This window comes from Telopea speciosissima, chromosome 3, assembly GCF_018873765.1.
Source record: "Telopea speciosissima isolate NSW1024214 ecotype Mountain lineage chromosome 3, Tspe_v1, whole genome shotgun sequence".
Lineage (NCBI taxonomy): Eukaryota > Viridiplantae > Streptophyta > Magnoliopsida > Proteales > Proteaceae > Telopea > Telopea speciosissima.
The window spans coordinates 17,349,592-17,369,272 of NC_057918.1; the positions used below are offsets into that span (position 1 = coordinate 17,349,592).

A 19,681-nucleotide genomic window follows, 5' to 3' on the forward strand; every position below is an offset into this window, starting at 1 on the left:
AGATTAATTCAGAACTTTATGATACAGTCTCAAGAAACCAGAAATTTAGAGTTCTCGTTCATGCTGTTTATATAATCTTACAAGTAGATTTCCATTTTAATTGAAAATTCAACTTCAAAGCTTGCTGGAAATGTTAATATTACGAACTTTCGATGATTTGGGAGTTGTATCTTTGGGGACGACGATAGTAAGAACACCATTTTCTACCTGAGCTTTTATCTGATCTACCTTCACATTCTCCGGCAACACAATTTCTCGAGCGAACTCTCCCTTCGAAGTCCCTCTCTCAGCTATGTGCCAAACCGCATCTTTCCCAATTGATTCCTCTTTCCTACCTTCTCCTCTTATCTGCAGAACATTCCCATCTTCTACCTGAACCTTTATGTCATCCTTCCCGAAGCCTAATCGAACAGAATCATCAAATTCAATCAATTAAAACACAACCTATGAAAACCCACAACGTCAATTAACGGAAAACAAAGAGAATTTGGTGAATTTGAAGGTACCTGGGACGTTAACCTTATAGATGTGGGCAGTGGGGGTTTCAAGCCAATCCATCAGAGCTAGTGATCCAGACCACTGACGAAAGATTGGAGGGCTCCAGAAGAAGCGCTTGAATGGATCTCCCAGAAAACTCTCCGCCATTTTCGATATGTAAAGACTGAATTGAAGAGGAGATTCTTCTCGGCCTGCTGCTGTTACTTAACTTGCTGAGAGGATATGTAATGACTTCTCTGGTTTGATAATTTTAGCTCAAAAGGCCGCGTGGAGTGCAGTGTAGCAGGGCCTAGAAGCTTCTCTAGGAGTCCGGGTCTTATCTTCGTTTCTGTTTTGGGATTTTCTCCGTTGGGGAAGACAATAGAAAGGATCATAACAGGATGATCTGCACCCTCGATCTGGTATCGTTTCTATTATGAGATTTTCTCCGTTGGGAAAGACGATAGAAAGGATCATAACAGCATGATCTGCACCGTCGATCTAGTATCTAAAATAACTATTGTCCAATTACCATGATCAGCGGCTGTTAGAAATGGTGGAGCCGATCATAAATGCAGATAAATGCCCCCCCTGTCGAATTATAATGATCCAAAGTTCCGAACAACCGAAATAATCAGTGATCTGGGAAAAGTCCATAGATCAGATGGCTGGCGTCGTGGTACAATTGTTTTCTTAAAATGATTTTTCCATAGGGTTTGAGGAATCGGGTCAATCCGGATCTAAACTGACTGATTTCCAATTCCAGCCGATTCTAGGATCTTATGGCTGATTTTAGGGTTTCCCTTATCGATTAAACCCGATTCTGACCGATCCCAATTGGAATCGGGATCTGAATCAGATCAGAATTGGTAGCGACCAATTCCGGTCCTGATTCCAAACTCCCAAACCCAGTCCTTTCTCAAGTTTCAAGTGCATTTACTTACACATTTTGTATCCATAAGAGGTGAGCCTGAACGCATCGATCTCCGCTCCAGGGAGCCCAGCGCCCAGGCAGTGGCAGGGGGAGCATCAAATGGCTGGGCTGTGCTGCACACATTACAATAGTTGATTGACACGCACCGAGATGTGCAGCACAACCCAACCGTTGGATGCCCCCAGGCACTCCCTGGGTGCTGAGCTCCCTTGAGAGGAGCCGAATCCGAGCCTAAACACTGGCGGAAAGACGGTCCTGCTTTTGTATCCCAACAGTCTGTCTACAAGTAAATTGGCCTGAACTAATCTGACTCGTACAATGCTTGAGTGCAAGGCTTCAACACATACGAAGGGGAGATTACCGGATTGTATTCAGGATATAGATAGACTCAGAAACAAATGCAAACAATGGTAGCAAGTTAAGACCTAAAATGTTCTTTCAAGTACTCAATTTGATCTTTCCCTACCAAGCTACCAACTTTAGCGAAGCATAATTTTTTATTTTTTTTGGTGAATAAACATAACTTTTATTATTTTTCAATCAATCACGAATACTGCTCATATTTGGAAGAAATTTAATTTTCATTGACATTTAGGGATGGATGGCAAAAATAAATAAAATTGTCCATCCCATTTCCATTCTGTATTACAATATGGGACAACAAACTACATATTGCAATAGGGTCCATCAGTGAGGGTTTTTTTGTTGCTTTATGTGGAGTGGAGCAACTTGGCCATTGGAGGAACCAGTCCTACCCATTGTCAAGGAAAAGATAAAGGTTAATACAAAAACCATTGAAAAAGAGATCACAAATGAAGAATTTTGTCTGCTACAAGTTAACATTGGAGCTGATGTTTCCACATTAAACGATGCAAATCCTGAGCTAGATTGCTTTCGCCTGCGAATTACACAACAGGAAGAACAGAACATCTTGTAAGAGTTGAGTCAAAAGGTAAAACCTGCCAAATATTGCAAGTGTGCAGAGTTAAAACTTTCCAGTTATAAGGCATTTCATTTTTCATACCAACATCCAACTGAATGTATCTGCTATGGAGAGTTTCAACTTTCAAAAGGGGATTCTATATTGCCTAAACTACTCTCCTGGTATGTCTATATTAACACCTACAGTACTCTATCTGAATTTTATGTCATATCATATGAGGTCAGTACTTGTAGATTGTCATCTTTCATAATATTGATAGATGTATGCCAAAAATCCTTTCTCACTGCATCCACATTTGATCATTGCCAAACTGATCTCCGTCTAAAGTGACATCAGTTTGAAAATGTCTAAATGCCAATAATGTTTTCCATGACATTTTTTAGATTCATCCAACTTTGGTTCACTGCAGTTACAGTTCAACAAGCATTAAAACCAAGAAGCGGTTGCAAACTTGTGCAAGTAAAAGGTCATGTACACACATAAAAGCAACAGAAAACTGTTAACTAAAAATCAAAATACATACCCCAAGAAGTTTCTTATTGAGTTCCATAACGATGTAAACTGATTAGTTCCTTTGCTTGAAGCATTGCTCCGTTGATTTTCAGAGTCATGTTCGTCAAGGTTGGTTTCAACTGTGCATGGAAAGGTTCGATCAGGAAAACCAGAAACTTCACTTGAGCTCTCAAAAATTTAGTATGCTTTGCCCTTTTTTTTTTTGGTAAATAATATGCTTTGCCCTTTGATGGTCTGATAAATGAAATTGCAGAGAATAAAGTACCATTGGCAGGAAAGGAGTGGTGTCTCTTAAATGCCCTCAATGTAGTTAACTTTTCAACAAGTATGCGTTCTGTATCACTGCAATAACCATGAACTTGTATCAGAGCACAGGAGGACGAAAGAAAGAAACTCATAAAAGGGCGCAGATCACAGATAAGAGGATACAAGATTGACAAGATAAAACCATGCAACCCTTATGTACAATTTCATGAAACACATGAAAAGAATCAAGTCTAGTTTATAAATTGGAAAGTGGAAACCATCATGAGCCTTGGCGTTGAAGATAAAATTCCCACTCGAGAGTCCGAGACTTCCCAAAAAATTTATTAATAAGGTAATGCCTAAAACAACACAGGAAAAGCCGAATACTACCTATGCTAAAACAAAAAGTTCAATGCCTTGAAAGTGGAGGCCACACTGTACTTTGAGATCAAATGAAATGGACACAAATAGAGAAAAGTAACTCAACCTGATATCCTTTGGGATCTCAATGTTCACGATGAAGAGATGATCACCACGAACTGCAGGTTTCTTCATGTTTGGCACACCCATTCGAGACAACTTTATTGTATCACCCGGTTGAATCCCGCGAGGAACTTGAAGATCTTTCAAACCCTCAACTGTTTCCACCTGATGTTGATGTAAGCAATCCATGTTAAACAAAATAAATTTTCTCTTTAATGAATTAAATGCAATAGTAGTTAGTTCATGGGTAAACTTGTTTTTATCTACTTTGCTTTTAGATAAAAACCTTGACAACAGTCCCTAGAATGGCTTCAGTATAATCAATATTAATCTTCGAGTAAAGGTTCAGACCATCCCTCCAAATTCCACGTTTTTCATTTACATGAATAAACAAATAGAGGTCACCAGCTGCACCCCTACATGAGAACAAAAAATTAGACCATTCTCACAATACCCAGTCTGCTTTATATGAAGGATAGACGTATGATAGGAACCTAAGATGCAAGGGATTAAGATAATGGGGGAGGGGGGGGGGGGGAACTCAGTAAAAGATCAAAGGTTACATGAGCAGCAGAGAAGGAATACCAATAAATAAATAAATAACATATTAGACACATCCAAACTGTCCGACTAATGAATCATCCCGGCATGAAAATATATAAACATAAAGATGATAAAAAATGCTATTTATCTATCTGTCACATGTGTTACAGTATAGGAGACAGCGAAGCATCTATGTATCTATCGGCTCATTTCTCAAGATGTTAATTCTACTCCTGTGGATTTTTTTAATGTGCTTTAAGTCCACCTTGGGAAATGAAGGAGCACTTTATTTCAGGGTGGTTATAGCTTTCAGCAAAAAGGATTGTATTTCTTGGAGTCTCACCCTTTAGCAGTATGTTGTCAACTATGAAAGCAAGGTTCAAGACCTCGGGTTTCGACCAGACAGAAACCGAGATATGGTCGAAACCAGTGATTTTTTCCCAGCCAACTCGAGTTTGTGGTTTCGAGGCCAGAAATGCTTTTTTTGATCTGATTTTTTGTATACAGCCTATTTTTTACATTCTAAACACAATGCATGAACTATTTTCACCAAAAAAAAAAACACTAAAAATGGTACTTGTGGTTTTTTACCCAAGTTTACTAGTGTACGCACAATGTCCTGAGAGTCATAGTTATCAGGCCAAGCACCTATTTATGCCAAATATCATTTAAGTAAATGAAATACAAAATATGTATTTCATTTACTTAAGATATTATTCATAACAAAGCAAATACCCCCTATTTGAATCCAATAAAAATAGTTAAAAAATCAAATTCCAAAAGGATAAAAAGGCAACCCCCAGTTCAAGAACAAAAACTAGATTTTCGACAGTAGGTGAAATTTTCAACTTTCTAATGCTAGGGTTTTTCTCAAATCTAACAATTCCATAAATCTTAATATGGTAAAACATCACTAAAAACCAAAAGTATGGTAAAATATTCATTTGTTTTAATGTCTAAAAAATTATTTTCATTCAGAGCCATTTAGACAGCATTCATGCACACCAAATACAAAAACATTTACTTAAATGATATTGGGCATAAATAAGTGTCTGTCCTGGTTTTCTGGCCTGGTTACTGGCATACATAAGTATCTGTACTGATTTCGAGCCAAGTTTCCCCAAGTTTCGATTGGTTTTCTAGCCTGGTTATTGGCATACATAAGTATCTGTACTGGTTTCGAGCCAAGTTTCCCCAAGTTTCGATGGGCAGTAGTATCGAAACTTGCAAAATTACCAAGCCAAGTTTCGATTGGCATAAGTGTCGAAACCATGCATTTTTTCAAGTACCTGGCCAACTCGTCTCAGAAACCTGCAAAACCAAGATATCTCGGTGGTTTCGACAGGTTTCAACTGAGTTCTCTTTCCATGTATGAAAGAAAAGAAACATGGAGATTTACCCAACATTTGCAAGTTCCATCTGCTTGCTGATCCTAGATTGGGTTTCATATAAAAAGGTGATATAGGATATGAACACGACAAGAATGCTTTTTTCCATGTTCAAGTTCAACATTGTCAGAGTGACCCTCGTCCTTTGAGGTTATATGGACCGCGCAGTTTTGCTTGTACATAAATTGAGGGGGGGGGGGGGAATCACTTTCATCTTTGCTAAACAGGAATAAAGAAATAAATAAATAAATGTATGCTACAACTCAAATAAGCCTTAACACAATTTCTTTGGTGACAAATGCGGATACAACACAAAACTTACAAATTCAAACACAGATAGAATACTTTAAAAAAGTTAAAAAGTTGAGCACATAAATATACAGATCAATGAACCACTAACCACCAACCTGTGCAGTGGAAGAATTTATTTAAGAAAAAAAAGGAAAACTGTGTGCACTGGATAACAAATAAATCTTAAACATGTCCAAAAGCATGGTTCGAGATGCCGATCGAAACAACCGAAATCTTGCAAACTATTTCAGTCAAAACAACTAAAATCTCACGATATATTTTGGTTTCGACCTTGGTCAAAATGAAACAGCATGCAACTCTATAGGCATGCAATGTTACGACCAAAACTTAAATTTTATACAATTTCAACATTTCAGTTTCGTACTGCCAAAAATGGTACATTTATTTGATTTAAATACCAAATCTCAGTCGAAATGGGTCGTTTCGACCAATTTTGACATAGTTCGGCCGAAACCTGCGAATCTGACTCCAACCCCTTGCTTTTGAGATCTTGATGGAACATGTTGAAGGCTTCTACAAGACATCTACAATGAAGATTTGGTGTATTTGAGCTAGATTTGTTGAAGAATCACAGTTTGAGGTATATAACCTTTTCCCTAAAGTTAATTTTTGCAAAAAATAGGGTAAATATGTAGTGGTTAGGCTTCAGTTTTTTATATGTAGATATCATAGAATGATCTACGACTCAAGGAGTCAAATTTAATTTTCTGGTTTTAAATTATTTTTAAAATTTTCTGATTTAAAAATTGATTTTCTTGCAACAAATTTTTGAAAGAAAAAAAAAAGAGTTAATACTTAGTGGTTATAGTACTAAATTATGTGTAGTATAGGCTATATTTGAGAAATATACAGCCAAGGTATGCCGTACACTGCCAACTCAGGGTAAGAAATCAAACTAACATTTTGAGTGTGTTTTGTAACAATCAAAGGCTTCATTGTGTTAAGGATGCTTAATTAGGGTCTCCATGAAGTTTTGGGCCAAAATATGACCATTTGACAACCAAAATATGCACAGTTACAACTGAAATTAGGTGGTTTCATGAAATAATTCAGTTTCAACCAGGGTAGAAACCTTGGTCGAAACCGACTTCTTGAACCTTATCCAAAAGATACATAAACTATAAAATAGGACATAAGCAATGTAACGTGCAAACTCCTATTTGCCATTTTCTCTCTGTATACAAATCTGTAGGATTTTGAAGTGTGTCTCCATACAACCTGACTGATGTAGAAGGCTAGGCTGAAAAGGATCAACAGTAACCAACCAACAGAATTCCAGGATCGCAGTGACTAAAATTCAACAGAACATTATGATCAGAATATGGGAGGGTGAATAACTTTAGATCAGACCAATGGATAGTGCAGAGGGTCCTGATATGTTGATTTAATGCTGAAAAATTCAGGTTCATCCAATTGAGGGTAGGGTAGAAATAAACAGTAAGCGAAATTAGAAGGTTAAGAAACACAGAAAATAGAAGGTAAGAGAATTAATTATAACTCATGATCCAGCAGTCTGATGAGGCTCAAACTTGGATTGGAGGGGGCTGACCAAGGATGGGTTTACATATAAAAAAACTCAAAACAAATCAATGGTTAGTTGTCCTGGAATCAAGGACTGAATATAACAACTTTCTGCTGTCACAACCTATCGTACGTACTATTCGGGACTGGAAAAATATCAGAAATTAGAGAACAAAATTAATGCGATGTTTAATGAACAAAGAGGTACTGATGTTACCTGGAAATGCGCAAGAAAGAGAAAGTATACACTCGATTGGTTAGAATGAAATAACGAAGAAAATAGAGAAGAAGAAGGGATAGGAAAGGGCCTCTCATCCATGGTCTCTCACCATACGCTGTCTCCCACAGCAAATATCACACAGCATACCAGTTTAAAGCCAAGGTTTCATTCTTCAAATCGTGGGCAATAGGAGCCTATTCTCTTTAGTTATAATGCCTAACATAGTCATTACAAAATTAGCAACTCCCAATTCTGTGGGGAGGTTGCTTGGCTGCCAATAAAACTTGGGGGGGGGGGGGGGAAGACACCAACACAAAAACAGAAACTTGCTGGAAAATAGAAACTCTAGCTATTGTTTTCATTCTTCAAATCGTAGGCAATAGGAGCCCATTCTCTTTATTTACAATGCTTAACATAGTCATTGCAAAGTTAGCAACTCCCAGCAAGTGGGTAAGCCTTGGTGCAACCGTTAAGTTGGGCTATTGCAACCATCAGGTTGGGGGTTCGAAACAGCCTCTCCATGAAGCTGGGGTAAGGCTGCGTACATTTGCCCCTCCCAAACCCTACAGTACGGGAGCCTCGTGCACTAAGACGCTCTTTTTTAGCTATTGACTCAATAACAATGCAAGAAAATATAAACTAATATATAATACAACGACAACTCAGCCTTATCCCAACTAAATGGGGTCGGCTGCATGGATCCTTGCCCTCCAATCAACTGTATTCAGAGTCATACTTGATACAAGGCCTAAGCTATGCAAGTCTTTCCTCACCACTTCTCCTAAGGTCATTTGAGGTTTACCCCTGGCTCTTTTAGTTCCTTCAATCTGAATCAAATCACTTCTCCATACTGGAACATTCAAAGGCCTCCGTTGAACATGGCCATGCCACCTCAAACAACTTTCTTGTAGCTTATCATACATCGGAGCTACTCCCAAATCAGCTCTAATATGATTATTCCTTACTTTATCCTTCCTAGTTTTGCCACTCATCCATCTCAACATCCTCATCTCCGCTACACTGAGTTTATCTATATGATGCTTCTTAACTGCCTAACATTCCGCACCATACATCATAGCCGGTCATATGACTGTCCTATAAAATATCCTAACAAATATTGGCAGCATCTCATCCAAGCCAGCGGTTGATATTGTGCCCCCACACCACTGTTCATGTGAACAGTATAACATGAACAGTGTTTTGGTCCTTTTCTTCTTCGTGCTTCGATCTACATCACTGACACTGAATGCATATTTTCTTTTAAAGTAAACAAAAAATGAGGGAAGGAGGGAGGGAGGGGGAGAGCTTGTTTGCAGAGAAAACACATATCTTACATAGTGGCATAAATAGGAAACATGATTATATTTGCACCTAGGTGATTCATTACAGAAAGGACATACTATTATATAAATATTAACATATAAAACCCTTATATCCATGTCAAACATATGTGTTTGTGGCCATGTTAAGTAGACATAACCATGCACACCAAGCGTAAGGTTTTGTATAGGAAATATAACACCTCACCTTCAGATGAAGTAACTCTTTTTGGTACATTCATAATAATAATAATATGAACCTGGAGCCAAAACTATTCCTAGTTATATTGTCAAGATAAGAATAGTTGCTATTTTGTCAAGATACGTAATGGATCCCAAATTCAAATATATTAGTTACTAGTAGCATTTAGGGCATTAGATTCTTACTTGTTTGCAAGATTATTACCACTTCCTTTATATATAATTCTCCTTTTTGTCACCAATATTTATTCTCTGGCCCTCCCTTCTACTATTTCTTTCATTAACCCAATAAGGACATCTCTCATTTGGTTAGGCATACTTTGGTTTATAATAGTTTTGTAGCTTTTAGAACTCAATATATAGTTTAGAAAGTATTCTCTCTATCCGTGTGAACATCTCAGATAGGTTTTGGGCTGGTATGAGTACATTTATTAATTTAAAAAAAAGATACATTTGAGTCGGCTTATATTAGTGTGAAATTTACCATTGCATGGGATCAAGACCTAATGACAGGTGGACTGAAGGCTAGAATGGATTTCATGGGATTACATCAGCATTCCACACTAATTAGCAAGTACTTGATTAAGCAGATTACATGCTTTCCAAATGACAACCATTCCCTGAATTTTTGTGTGTATGGATACACATACCATACAGAGATATATGCATACCCTTGAAGAAGCCAAATCATTGATCATAGAAACAGTTTGTATCACTCAAAATCTAAACCATCAAACACAGGCTTATGTCACAGAACATTAATAAATCTCTTCAGTCCATATCTGCCTCATTTACAAGTATGTCATTCTAGTATGCCTTCTCCTTGTCCTGCTGGTTGACTCATAGTCAATAAACAAAGTGATATAGAGCATCAAAACCTTCAGGACTGCCCATACAATCTAAAGCTACGGAAGTTCAAAATCTGTGCACTTCTCCACATTAAGGAAGCAAAGATGCCAGCAAAATCAATCCCGTTTGTCCAAGGCCAATCCTATATACACCATGGTATAGTGGAGAGAGGCAGTCCTAGTTGCTATGTGCCTTCTAAGTTCTACCACATTGAGTGGTTCCACGAAATAGGTGGAGTCCATCCAATAGCTGGAATTGAAGTTCAGGAACAATCAGAGTAAAGAAGTCCTCAAAGTAAGTGGTTAAAATAAGTCCTTATTCAATAAACACTATTCTTAAAATAAGCCTGGCCAAATGAGGCCTAAGAGTCAAAATTGATAAAAATGAAGCATAATAATAAAATAGCATCTGTTCTTTTACTTTATTAATATTTCTTTTTTCCGTAATCCAAGTATGAGTAAGGAACATCAGAAATCCCTTTGGAGGAGTTGTTTTAAATTTCAATTCAGTCTAGATAGGAAATTAGAATCTGCAGGAGATGCACCTAAGACTATAAAAAAGAGGCCTATGAAACTTCCAAGGTGACCACTATTTTGAATTTTGATTAATGTTGTCATTGGGAGTCCATTCAATAGATTGGATCAAAGTTCAAGAAGAATAGAGTCTGAATTGATGAAATGAAGCATAATGTTTAAAGGTGAAAACCATATCTACCTGGCAGGTCGGTTATTGTATTAGTGATAACCGCTCTATTGCGATCCGAGGGGTGTTTTGAGGCAGGTATTACCAATATCAACCAACCCATTTAAAACATCGCAAAACCATAACCAACCACCCTCAGATAAAAATGCATAGAGCTCACTAATTTTACATGCAAAATGGGGTGTGGGTACCCGTAGCATGAAGTGGGGCAGAAAGACTACCTGGGGTTTTCCAATACCACACCAGACCCTTACCCAATAAGGGTCATACCATTACTGAACCGTTAAGAGCAGGGTGGGTAGCCGGGTATACCTGCTTTAACCCACACCATTGCAATCCCTACTAGGCAGGATTCACTTAGTTCCATTTTCATCAACTGAAATCTGTCGAATGTTGTCAGTTAACTAGGGACTTGAAGAAGTTATATACTTGCAAGTAAAACCTGGTCCTGAAAACCAGCTACATCACAGCCCATATATATTGTAGCTAGAGGGTTTTGTGTCTAGGAAATTCTATGTCCAAGTACTGAAACCCTAAAATATCACATTATATGAAACTGATCTGGTGGGTCAAATCTATTAGTCAATTTTACAATTCAGAAAACCCTGAAAGTCTGAAACAGTGATATCAGCTGAGGTTTTAGTCACCTTATTTTCCTGTTTTTGACGGGTAAAGTCATGAATTCTTATTCAAGTTTACCATCTTAAACAAAATTTTGCCACAAACAGATGCTGTTGGTATTGTTTGAAAGATCTATGCTCCTAACGTTGGAATTTAGAATTCTCTGATTTGGCTACTCATATTGCTTGGAAATGTTTTCTGTTGATGTTTTGGGCCCACTAATACCAGAATTGATTATTACCTGCATCACATAGATACAACAACTGCCAACTCCCCCACCCCCACCCCACAAAAAAAAAAAAAAAACACACACACAGAGTATCTTTCAGGAGATTATATGCAGCTCTCTTTTGGATTGAGTGTGACCAGAACAGGTGGAATTGCTTTTGATGGCAAAAAAATATATAAAAACTTATTTCCTTTAAATAAAAACAAATTACATAGAATAATAAACAATAAGCTACCAATAAAACAAACTTTTGGTAACTGAAACTGTCTCTTACCTTTTCTTATCAAAGTTCCCTTCTCCTTGAACTTGCATGGTGGCTCCATTATTCACACCAGGAGGGATGACCACTTTGACACTTCGTTCGGATTGTATTCTACCTTGGCCACCACACCTTCGGCAACGATCAGTGATTATCCTTCCATCACCACCACATTTTGAACATGTGGTAACCTGGCATGTAAAATCATCTATATAGCATATATCAAAAATGGAAAGTGGAATTAAAGGGTACAGCAGTAAACAATAGCAAATGACTATTACAATAACATGCCATGCCTATATATGGCTTGAAAAAAATTGACGACATCATATAAAGAGTTACAGGAACAAATCGTCAACACTGGTGACATAGATGGATGCAGGGGCTAGTTTTCAATTGTGGGATCCTGGGCCCAAGGGAAGGGCCAATAAGAGTTTCTTGATCACATTGGGTCAACATCATGCGCCCCCACAGGCATCAATTGAGACTCATCAACCAGACAAAGACAAATCAAACAGGTACAGCTGGTTAAGTGAGCCTAAAACTTTCCAATGTAATATTGATTTACTTTAGGAGATCCAAATTAGAAAGATGAAGAGCCATAGGTTAATCTACTAATTTTTAATCCCAATAATGTTGGCAATAGTTCAGACATGTTTAATTTGCAATTGGAATACTTTTGGTTATTGCTTCATGCCGGTTTTAATGGAATTGGGATGTTAGCAAGTATAAATTTCACTTTCCAAATCATTACTTCGAGTCTTACATCACCAATAGCCAGGGGATGATTTCTCACTGTAAATGATTAACACCAAGGTGTCAACAATGAGCCCTTAACTCTTCGCATTAGTTATGCCATTATGGATTGAGTGGACAATACACATAGACGAAGTTCCATGGTGAATGATATAGTTTGTGCAGAAGACTAAAGAAGCTATGGAGAAACAATTAGAAGCAAAAGGTTTTAAGATAAACTACATTGAAAATGACTATATGGGCTGCAATTTTAGTGCGTGCATGTTTGGGTAAGCTTTTGGGCAGCTTGTAGAAGCCAGCTCCCGGGGCACATGCAGGTTAGGAACGGCGAGGTGAACCAAACTATTTCATTTGGAATCTCTATAGCAGAAGCTGGAGAAGCTGCCACCCTCTCGGCTTCTAGGGTTCTCCAGCTTTTGGAAGTAAAGATTCCAAACGAAATAACTCTATTGGATCCATCCCCTTGTACCACTAGAGGCTTCTAGAAGCTCAGCCAAATATGCCCCAAGTAAGAGAACAGGTGAACATTAATGATTATGAGATGTTTCAAAGTGACCATTTCCAGAATCTTGGTTCAATAATTAATAAGGAGAAATTGGAGAGGATGTTGCTAGACAACTAGAACCGAAAAGAGGCCTCTGCACCATAGTTATCAAGGCGTCGCCATGGCGACCAAGCAGGCGCCTTGCCGCCATGGCAGTGTTGCACTGTTGCCTTGATTTTTAACCCTGTAAAATGCATGGTCACCTTCCCGCCTTGATAACTATGCTCTGGACCACATTTAGCAGAGAAGAAAGCAAAAGTGAGAACCAACAGATATGCACAAGTCAGAAGAAAAGGAACTCGCAGTTAGAAACAATAAAAATACTTTGGGGAAATGATTCCTGTCCGGGGGGCGTAGCCTCCAGTAACGCCTCCTCTCCTTCTCTTTCCTCCCCCCCCTCCCCCGCAACCAAAAAAAAAACTTTATATCCATAACAAATGTTAATTTTATTCCATGAAGGGGGGGGGGGGGGAGAGAAGAGGACATCCAAAACAATCTTGACCAAAATCTAGTTGATTTGCTGATGTGTGTAACTTAACCAATTTAGAAGCATCACGAAACATGGGCTGATAGACAGCGTGTCACCTTGAAAACTGAGAACTGAGAACTAGATAATGTCCAAGTTAAGGAACACAAACACTAGTTTTATTAACATGCAATAACTAAAATATACTTGTTTCCATCGGAGGGTAAGCACACCTGAGACACCATCCCAAAAGGTGTTCTCTGAGATTTCATCACCCCTCCTCTACCTCTGCAATCTGTACATGATTTTATGCAACTGCTAGATTTTGCACCTGTACCATCACAATCATCACATGTTTCAAAGCAGGAAACTTCAATGTCCCGCTGTCCTCCAAAAATTGATTCTTCAAAGCTCAAAGACAAGTCATACCTAAAGCCCAAAGATATCAGGATCAATTTCTGAAACTTCAAAAGCAAAGAGAAACATCAACATTTCTGCCCATAAATTGTAGTCACATAAGAATCCATAGGTTATAATTTTACGAGCATGGTAGAGCCACCATCACCCCATTAGTTACTTCAAAACATTTTCATCCCATGAAATCAGAACAATAGAACGTCATGAAAGATTTTAACCCCCATGAAATGAAGAAAGCAGAGCACCTTAACTTTCTAGCCATGCACTCCAATAACTGGTACATGTGAATCAGATCATTTATAATCTAGCAATTTGATTGATACCCCAGTACATATTCAAGATGGTAGCACAGAGCCTGAAGCTCGATTGGCCAATTTATTGCTTTGAAATCATGAGGTCACAGGCATCTAGCAGTGTCTCCATGCTCAAAAACTTTAAGAGTGCCAAAACTGTCATGTCAGGAGTAAACAGCAGAAAGGAAAATGCACCATATTTAAATTTATTTTGCCAGAATGCATCTTCACTGATGGTGAAGACTCGGAAAAAATGCAAAAGAATTAAGAGAACAAATAAAAAAGGTCAATAAGCTAGACAATGAACATACAAATACTAAAGGTATACGATTAAATATCCATCTCTTCAAAAATGAAATCATACTTTCCCTTCTTAAATTTATATGCTTCCATCTCGAGCATATTGGCAAAGAACCTAATATAAGACAGCTAGGAAGATTTCTAGATCCTTCAGGGTTAAGTTTTTAAAGTCCTACCATTAAGTTGTGCATACAATTTAGGGTGGCCAGGTTTTAAATGAACAAAAAATACGTTTTAAAATTTAAATGAAATATGCCAGTTGAAGTTTAAGAAAATATAAATGAAATAAGAATAATTTAAGGCTTCATGTAGGAGAGATGATAGATGCTACAGGTTTCAGAACTAGAGATTAATGTTGCAATATTATACTTATATGAGTGAAAATGATGATCCTGAGTAAACAGGAAAATATGTTTTATTGGCAGATTTTAATGATGGTCAAAGTTAGATAGCTTTTTCTTTCCGAATGCAGCCTGACCTCATTGCTTATTATTATTTTCTAAATAGAAAAAAAAAATACCAAATCATTGGTTACAATATCAGATCTTCAGCTAAAATACTTACCGAATGTCAAGACCCAGGTTGCGATTATTTGAATACTCCCTGCCTCCAAATAATCCATTTGATTCCCCAAAATATGCATCAAAGATTTCGAAAGGATCGATCTAGGAAAAAAAAAATTCCTAGATGTAACTTCAAATGCCAATGCTGAACATAAATAGACCCTTGCTCATAACAGCAAACTATGATTGAAAACATGCTAACATGATAGCCAATAAAATTGTCTTAATCAGATGTTGCAGAGTAAACAGGAATTGAATATGTGATTACCCCCTGAGAATCAACACCCGGTCCAGCATATTCTCCTTGCAGACCTGCCTCACCAAACCGATCATATAAAGATCTTTTTTCATCATCTGATAGGACCTACACAAAGACCTTATTACAGTATGAATGAAAAGGGCAGAACTAATGAATAAATCCAACTATATTAGCTTTGGATCCTATATGAGCATTTCATCGTCCAACATCATAAGCAATACATATTCAGATGCAAGACAACACATAAGTCACAAATGTACAAATAATGCAAGTTCCAATACTATGCTAAACAAAACTAAGTACACCATTTCCAGCTCATCAAACAAAATATTCTATAATGTGTAACATGGATAAGAACAGGCGAAACAGTACGCCAGGGGGAGGAGAAACCTCATATGCTGCACTGATCTCTTTGAACTTTTCTTCTGCCCCAGGGCTCCTGTTTAAATCTGGATGATACTATTTCAGAAAAAGAAAGATGCTATTCAGTAAGATGGACCCCAACCATAAAAGGCAAAATAAATCAAGACTGAAAACTTGTAGGGCAGCAAATGCAGAACAAAATTTGATGCAGTTGGAGATTTTGAGTTGAAGTTCAGGAGGTTACTATATGTGTTACGAATTCAAACTAGGAAAGATATTTTAAAATTTTTTTTGGGGTAGAGAGGTTGATGATGCTAACATCAATATTAACTCACAAATGACATTTTTCTTGGTAATAGTGCATAAGCATTTAGCTTGAGACTTCCATCCTACTTGCAAGTTTCAATTGTTCGGGATGCTTTGTAAGTACTTTTAGATCCAACACAACTTTCATAGACAAAGATTAGCCTGGAGGAGAAGGTTATTGAAACACACCTGGACCACTACTTCGGAGAACCAGATCGGTTTTATGCTAGGTAGATCCACAACAGAAGTTATCTACCTACTTAGGAGACTCATGGAAACATTTAGAGAGAACAAGAAGGATCCACATAATCTTTATTGACCTAGAAAAAGCTTATGACAGAGTTCCCAGAAATTTAATCTAGCATGTGCTTGGGAAGAGAAGTGTATCAAGTAAATATGTGGACATAATTAAAGATATATGTGAGGATGCGGTGACTAGTGTAAGAACCATGAGGGGTCAAAGTAGTGAATTCCCAATTACAATTGGGTACACCAAGGATCAGCTTTAAGCCCTTATTTGTTTGTGTTTATCATGGATGAGCTAACCAGAGGCATCCAAGATGAGGTTTCTTGGTGCATGCTTTTTGCTGATGACATTGTCTTGGCGGATGAGAAGAAAGCAGGAATTAACACCAAACTAGAGTTGTGGAGATCAACCTTGGAATCAAAAGGTTTTAAAATAAATATATAGAAGACGGAGTCTATGCTGTGTAACTTTAGTAACTCTGGGACGAATAATGAGGGGGTAAATGTTTATGAGATAGAGATCTCGCAAAGTGACCATTTTAGGTATCTAGGATCAATCATCAGTAAGGAAGGTGATATAGAAGATGATGTCTCACAGAGAATTAAAGTAGGATGGATGAAGTGGAGAGGTGCATCTAGAGTGTTATGTGATCGACGGATTCCTTTAAAGCTTAAAGGAAGATTTTACAGAACAGTCATAAGACTGGCTATGATGTATGGCATGGAGTGCTGGGACGCCAAAAAGTGTCATATAGATAAGCTAAGTGTAACGAAAATGATGATGTTGAGATGGATGAGTGACAAAACCAGGAAGGATAAAATAAGGAATGATCATATTAGAGCTGATTTGAGAGTAGCCCCAATTCAAGATAAGCTTCGAGAAAGTCGACTGAGGTGACATGGCCATGTTCAACAGAGGCCTTTGGATGCTCCGGTTCAGAGGAGTGACTTGATTCAGATTTAAGGTAATAAAAAGAGCAAGGGGCAAGCCCAGAATGACCCTAGGAGAAGTGATGAGGAAAGACAAGCATAGTTTAGGCCTTGTTTCAAATATGACGGCGAATAGAGCTGATTGGAGGGCTAGGATCCGTGTAGCCAATCCCATTTAGTTGTTTATGACCAAGTTGTAGTTACTGCTGTTGTTTTCCTCTTCTTTTTCTTTTTCACTATTTTGTCTTTGCTAGGATGCATGTAGCCGACCCCATTTAGTTGGGATAAGGCTGAGTTGTTGTAGATAAAGATTAGGCTGGGCATTGAAACTTAACTTAAAGTTATGGGTCAACAGGATGTTTTTAGAGATGAGAGAGAGAGAGAGATCATTGTAGGATGAGTTTGTTTAAGGCTGTGTACTTCTTTAAATATTTCCTACGCTGATGAATACTATTGGTGTGGACGTGCAGTTACAAACTAAGGGTTCTAGTGTTACTTCTGCCATACTTGGGTAATTGGATTTAATGAGTTCGGTTCCTCTACACGTACTAACAGGTGAACGTACATGTGAGAGCCAACCACCTGTCCTATCTTTGCCATTTATAAGGGGAGGAGGGGTTTTTATGGAAACAAAATTAAAATGTGATTGGCTCTCACATGTACGTTCACTTGTTGGTACGTGCAAATGATCCATTCTCGGGTTTAACCTGGCTACTTATGTTATCTTATCTAACTATTACTGCCTGTTCCTAAGTTCCACCTCAAGAATCTGTAACTAAATCACCGAACATAAAGCAATGAATTTATTTTAGAACTACGAAAATTGTATACTCAAATGTGTACCAGCAATATGTGCTTGTACCCAAATTTGAAAGGACACGTATCTACAGTCTACACCACATAAGATTCAAGAAGAATAGAGCGGGCAGGGGGGAGGCAATGTCCACCAAGCGGCAATGCCGAATTAGACAAATGGGTCTGGAGGGACTAACAGATCGAGATTAATGGAAGGGTCCTCTATGATTGAATAAGCATATGAGTCATCCTACTCAGGTGCGAGCTGAAAGCTTAGAAATAAATAATAACTTTAAAAAAAAGTAATGATTCAGTTATGAGTTAATATTCCAAAATTCGAGTATTCGTTGTGAGCAACCCATTCAGTTTCATAGAACAAGCAATCAACTATTAAGAATAACAGGACTCTCTAATAGAAAGAAGATTATCGAGTGAGATGAAGCAACGAACCTTGCGAGCAAGTTTCTTGTAAGAGGTCTTAATTTCCTGCAACGTCGCATTTCTATTGAGATCTAAAGTAGCATAGTAATCTGAGCCCGCAGCCCTTACTACAAAAACACAGCTGCTGCGTTTTTTGCGAACCCAAGGCGAAGGAGAGTAAGGGTTCCATATCCGTTCAAATCCGCGACGAAGTCTGGCGTCTCTCGAACTCAACCCGAAGCTCGTAACAGTGGGAGATGCATTAAAGAAGCCAAACTGCTTGAACTGAGTTGTGGAGTTTGAGATTGAAGGTAGCTTCGGAGGAAAAATGTAGGTAGAGTTTAGATTGCTATAGCAGCAATTAGGTCTAAGTGGCATGGCAGCAGAGCAATCTACTGTGGCACTGTGCCACCGAAAAGATATAAATCTGAAGTTATCTAACCAAAGAGAAGGTGGCTTAAACCCCTCGAGTCAAACCTGTCCCCAACTCGGGTAGTGAGCAGCTCTGGCGAACTCGTTAGAATACCAAATGGCAAATGAAGAATTGAAATCAAATCAAGGCAAAACTTAATTTAAATGGTTCATCATGATAAGCATATATAGGATGAAAACAAAACTGGATTAGTTGTATGCATTATGGATAAGTCACATATCCCTCATATCCTATGGATGCTTCTTGAACTTGGAGAAAGATTCTAAATTATAGGTATCTTATTTCTGATTTCATCCAAATATTTATTGATGATGGCCGATTCTAACACATTTCTTTCAGTAAGGGTGTCAAAATCGAACTGAACCATTTCAATCGAAATCATGAAATCGTTTAATAAATGGTTCGGCTATAGTTTTAAAGTTGAGACTGTCTATTATACGATTTAAATTGAACCGGACTGTTTAACCGAAGTAAACCGTTTAACCCTCTTAGATGTACATAATTGTGCCAAAAGCAAACAAAAACTGTTTACTGAAATCAAATCGAAACCGTGAAATCATTTAATAAATGGTTCGATTATGATTTCAAAATTGAGATCGTTTAATTAAACAGTTTAACCAAAACCAGATCGTTTAATTTTTTTTGGCTTGATAGCTAGCATCTTGATAATGTTCTCATTTAAATATGGTGATAAAATCTGAGCATGATGCTAGCTCTAATAAGCTTGCCAAGGTATCTTTTATTTTACATGATGGCTCTGGGATTTATGGCTGTAGTAATTTTCACAATCTCATTGAGGTTTGGAGTATGCTTTATAGTATCCGTTTGAT

The 19,681-nt window shown here is 37.8% G+C and overlaps 2 protein-coding genes across 2 annotated transcripts; both read right to left on the reverse strand.

The window, feature by feature from the left end:
* LOC122654096 (15.7 kDa heat shock protein, peroxisomal) lies at positions 1-727 on the reverse strand. The gene is made up of 2 exons (XM_043848073.1): positions 507-727; positions 1-401 (listed from the first exon to the last, which is right to left on the reverse strand). Exons 1-2 carry the CDS (start codon positions 643-645, stop codon positions 115-117), a joined length of 426 nt encoding a protein of 141 aa, XP_043704008.1. The 5' UTR covers positions 646-727; the 3' UTR covers positions 1-114.
* Positions 728-1,977: 1,250 nt separating this feature from the next.
* LOC122654094 (chaperone protein DnaJ-like) lies at positions 1,978-18,898 on the reverse strand. The gene is made up of 11 exons (XM_043848071.1): positions 18,449-18,898; positions 15,749-15,817; positions 15,368-15,463; positions 15,101-15,201; positions 13,760-13,955; positions 11,776-11,951; positions 3,883-4,012; positions 3,601-3,761; positions 3,133-3,209; positions 2,878-2,986; positions 1,978-2,309 (listed from the first exon to the last, which is right to left on the reverse strand). Exons 1-11 carry the CDS (start codon positions 18,794-18,796, stop codon positions 2,099-2,101), a joined length of 1,674 nt encoding a protein of 557 aa, XP_043704006.1. The 5' UTR covers positions 18,797-18,898; the 3' UTR covers positions 1,978-2,098.
* Between the last annotated feature and the right edge of the window lie 783 nt (positions 18,899-19,681).

Coding starts and splice junctions, on each gene's coding strand:
- LOC122654096 (XM_043848073.1), bottom strand. CDS start 645: ATGGCGGAGAGTTTTCTGGGAGATCCATTCAAGCGCTTCTTCTGGAGC. Junction 402..506: donor CTATAAGGTTAACGTCCCAG/GTACCTTCAAAT, acceptor CTGTTCGATTAG/GCTTCGGGAAGGATGACATA.
- LOC122654094 (XM_043848071.1), bottom strand. CDS start 18,796: ATGCCACTTAGACCTAATTGCTGCTATAGCAATCTAAACTCTACCTAC. Junction 11,952..13,759: donor CTTTTGGGATGGTGTCTCAG/GTGTGCTTACCC, acceptor TTTACATGCCAG/GTTACCACATGTTCAAAATG. Junction 2,987..3,132: donor CCACTCCTTTCCTGCCAATG/GTACTTTATTCT, acceptor TTCCATGCACAG/TTGAAACCAACCTTGACGAA.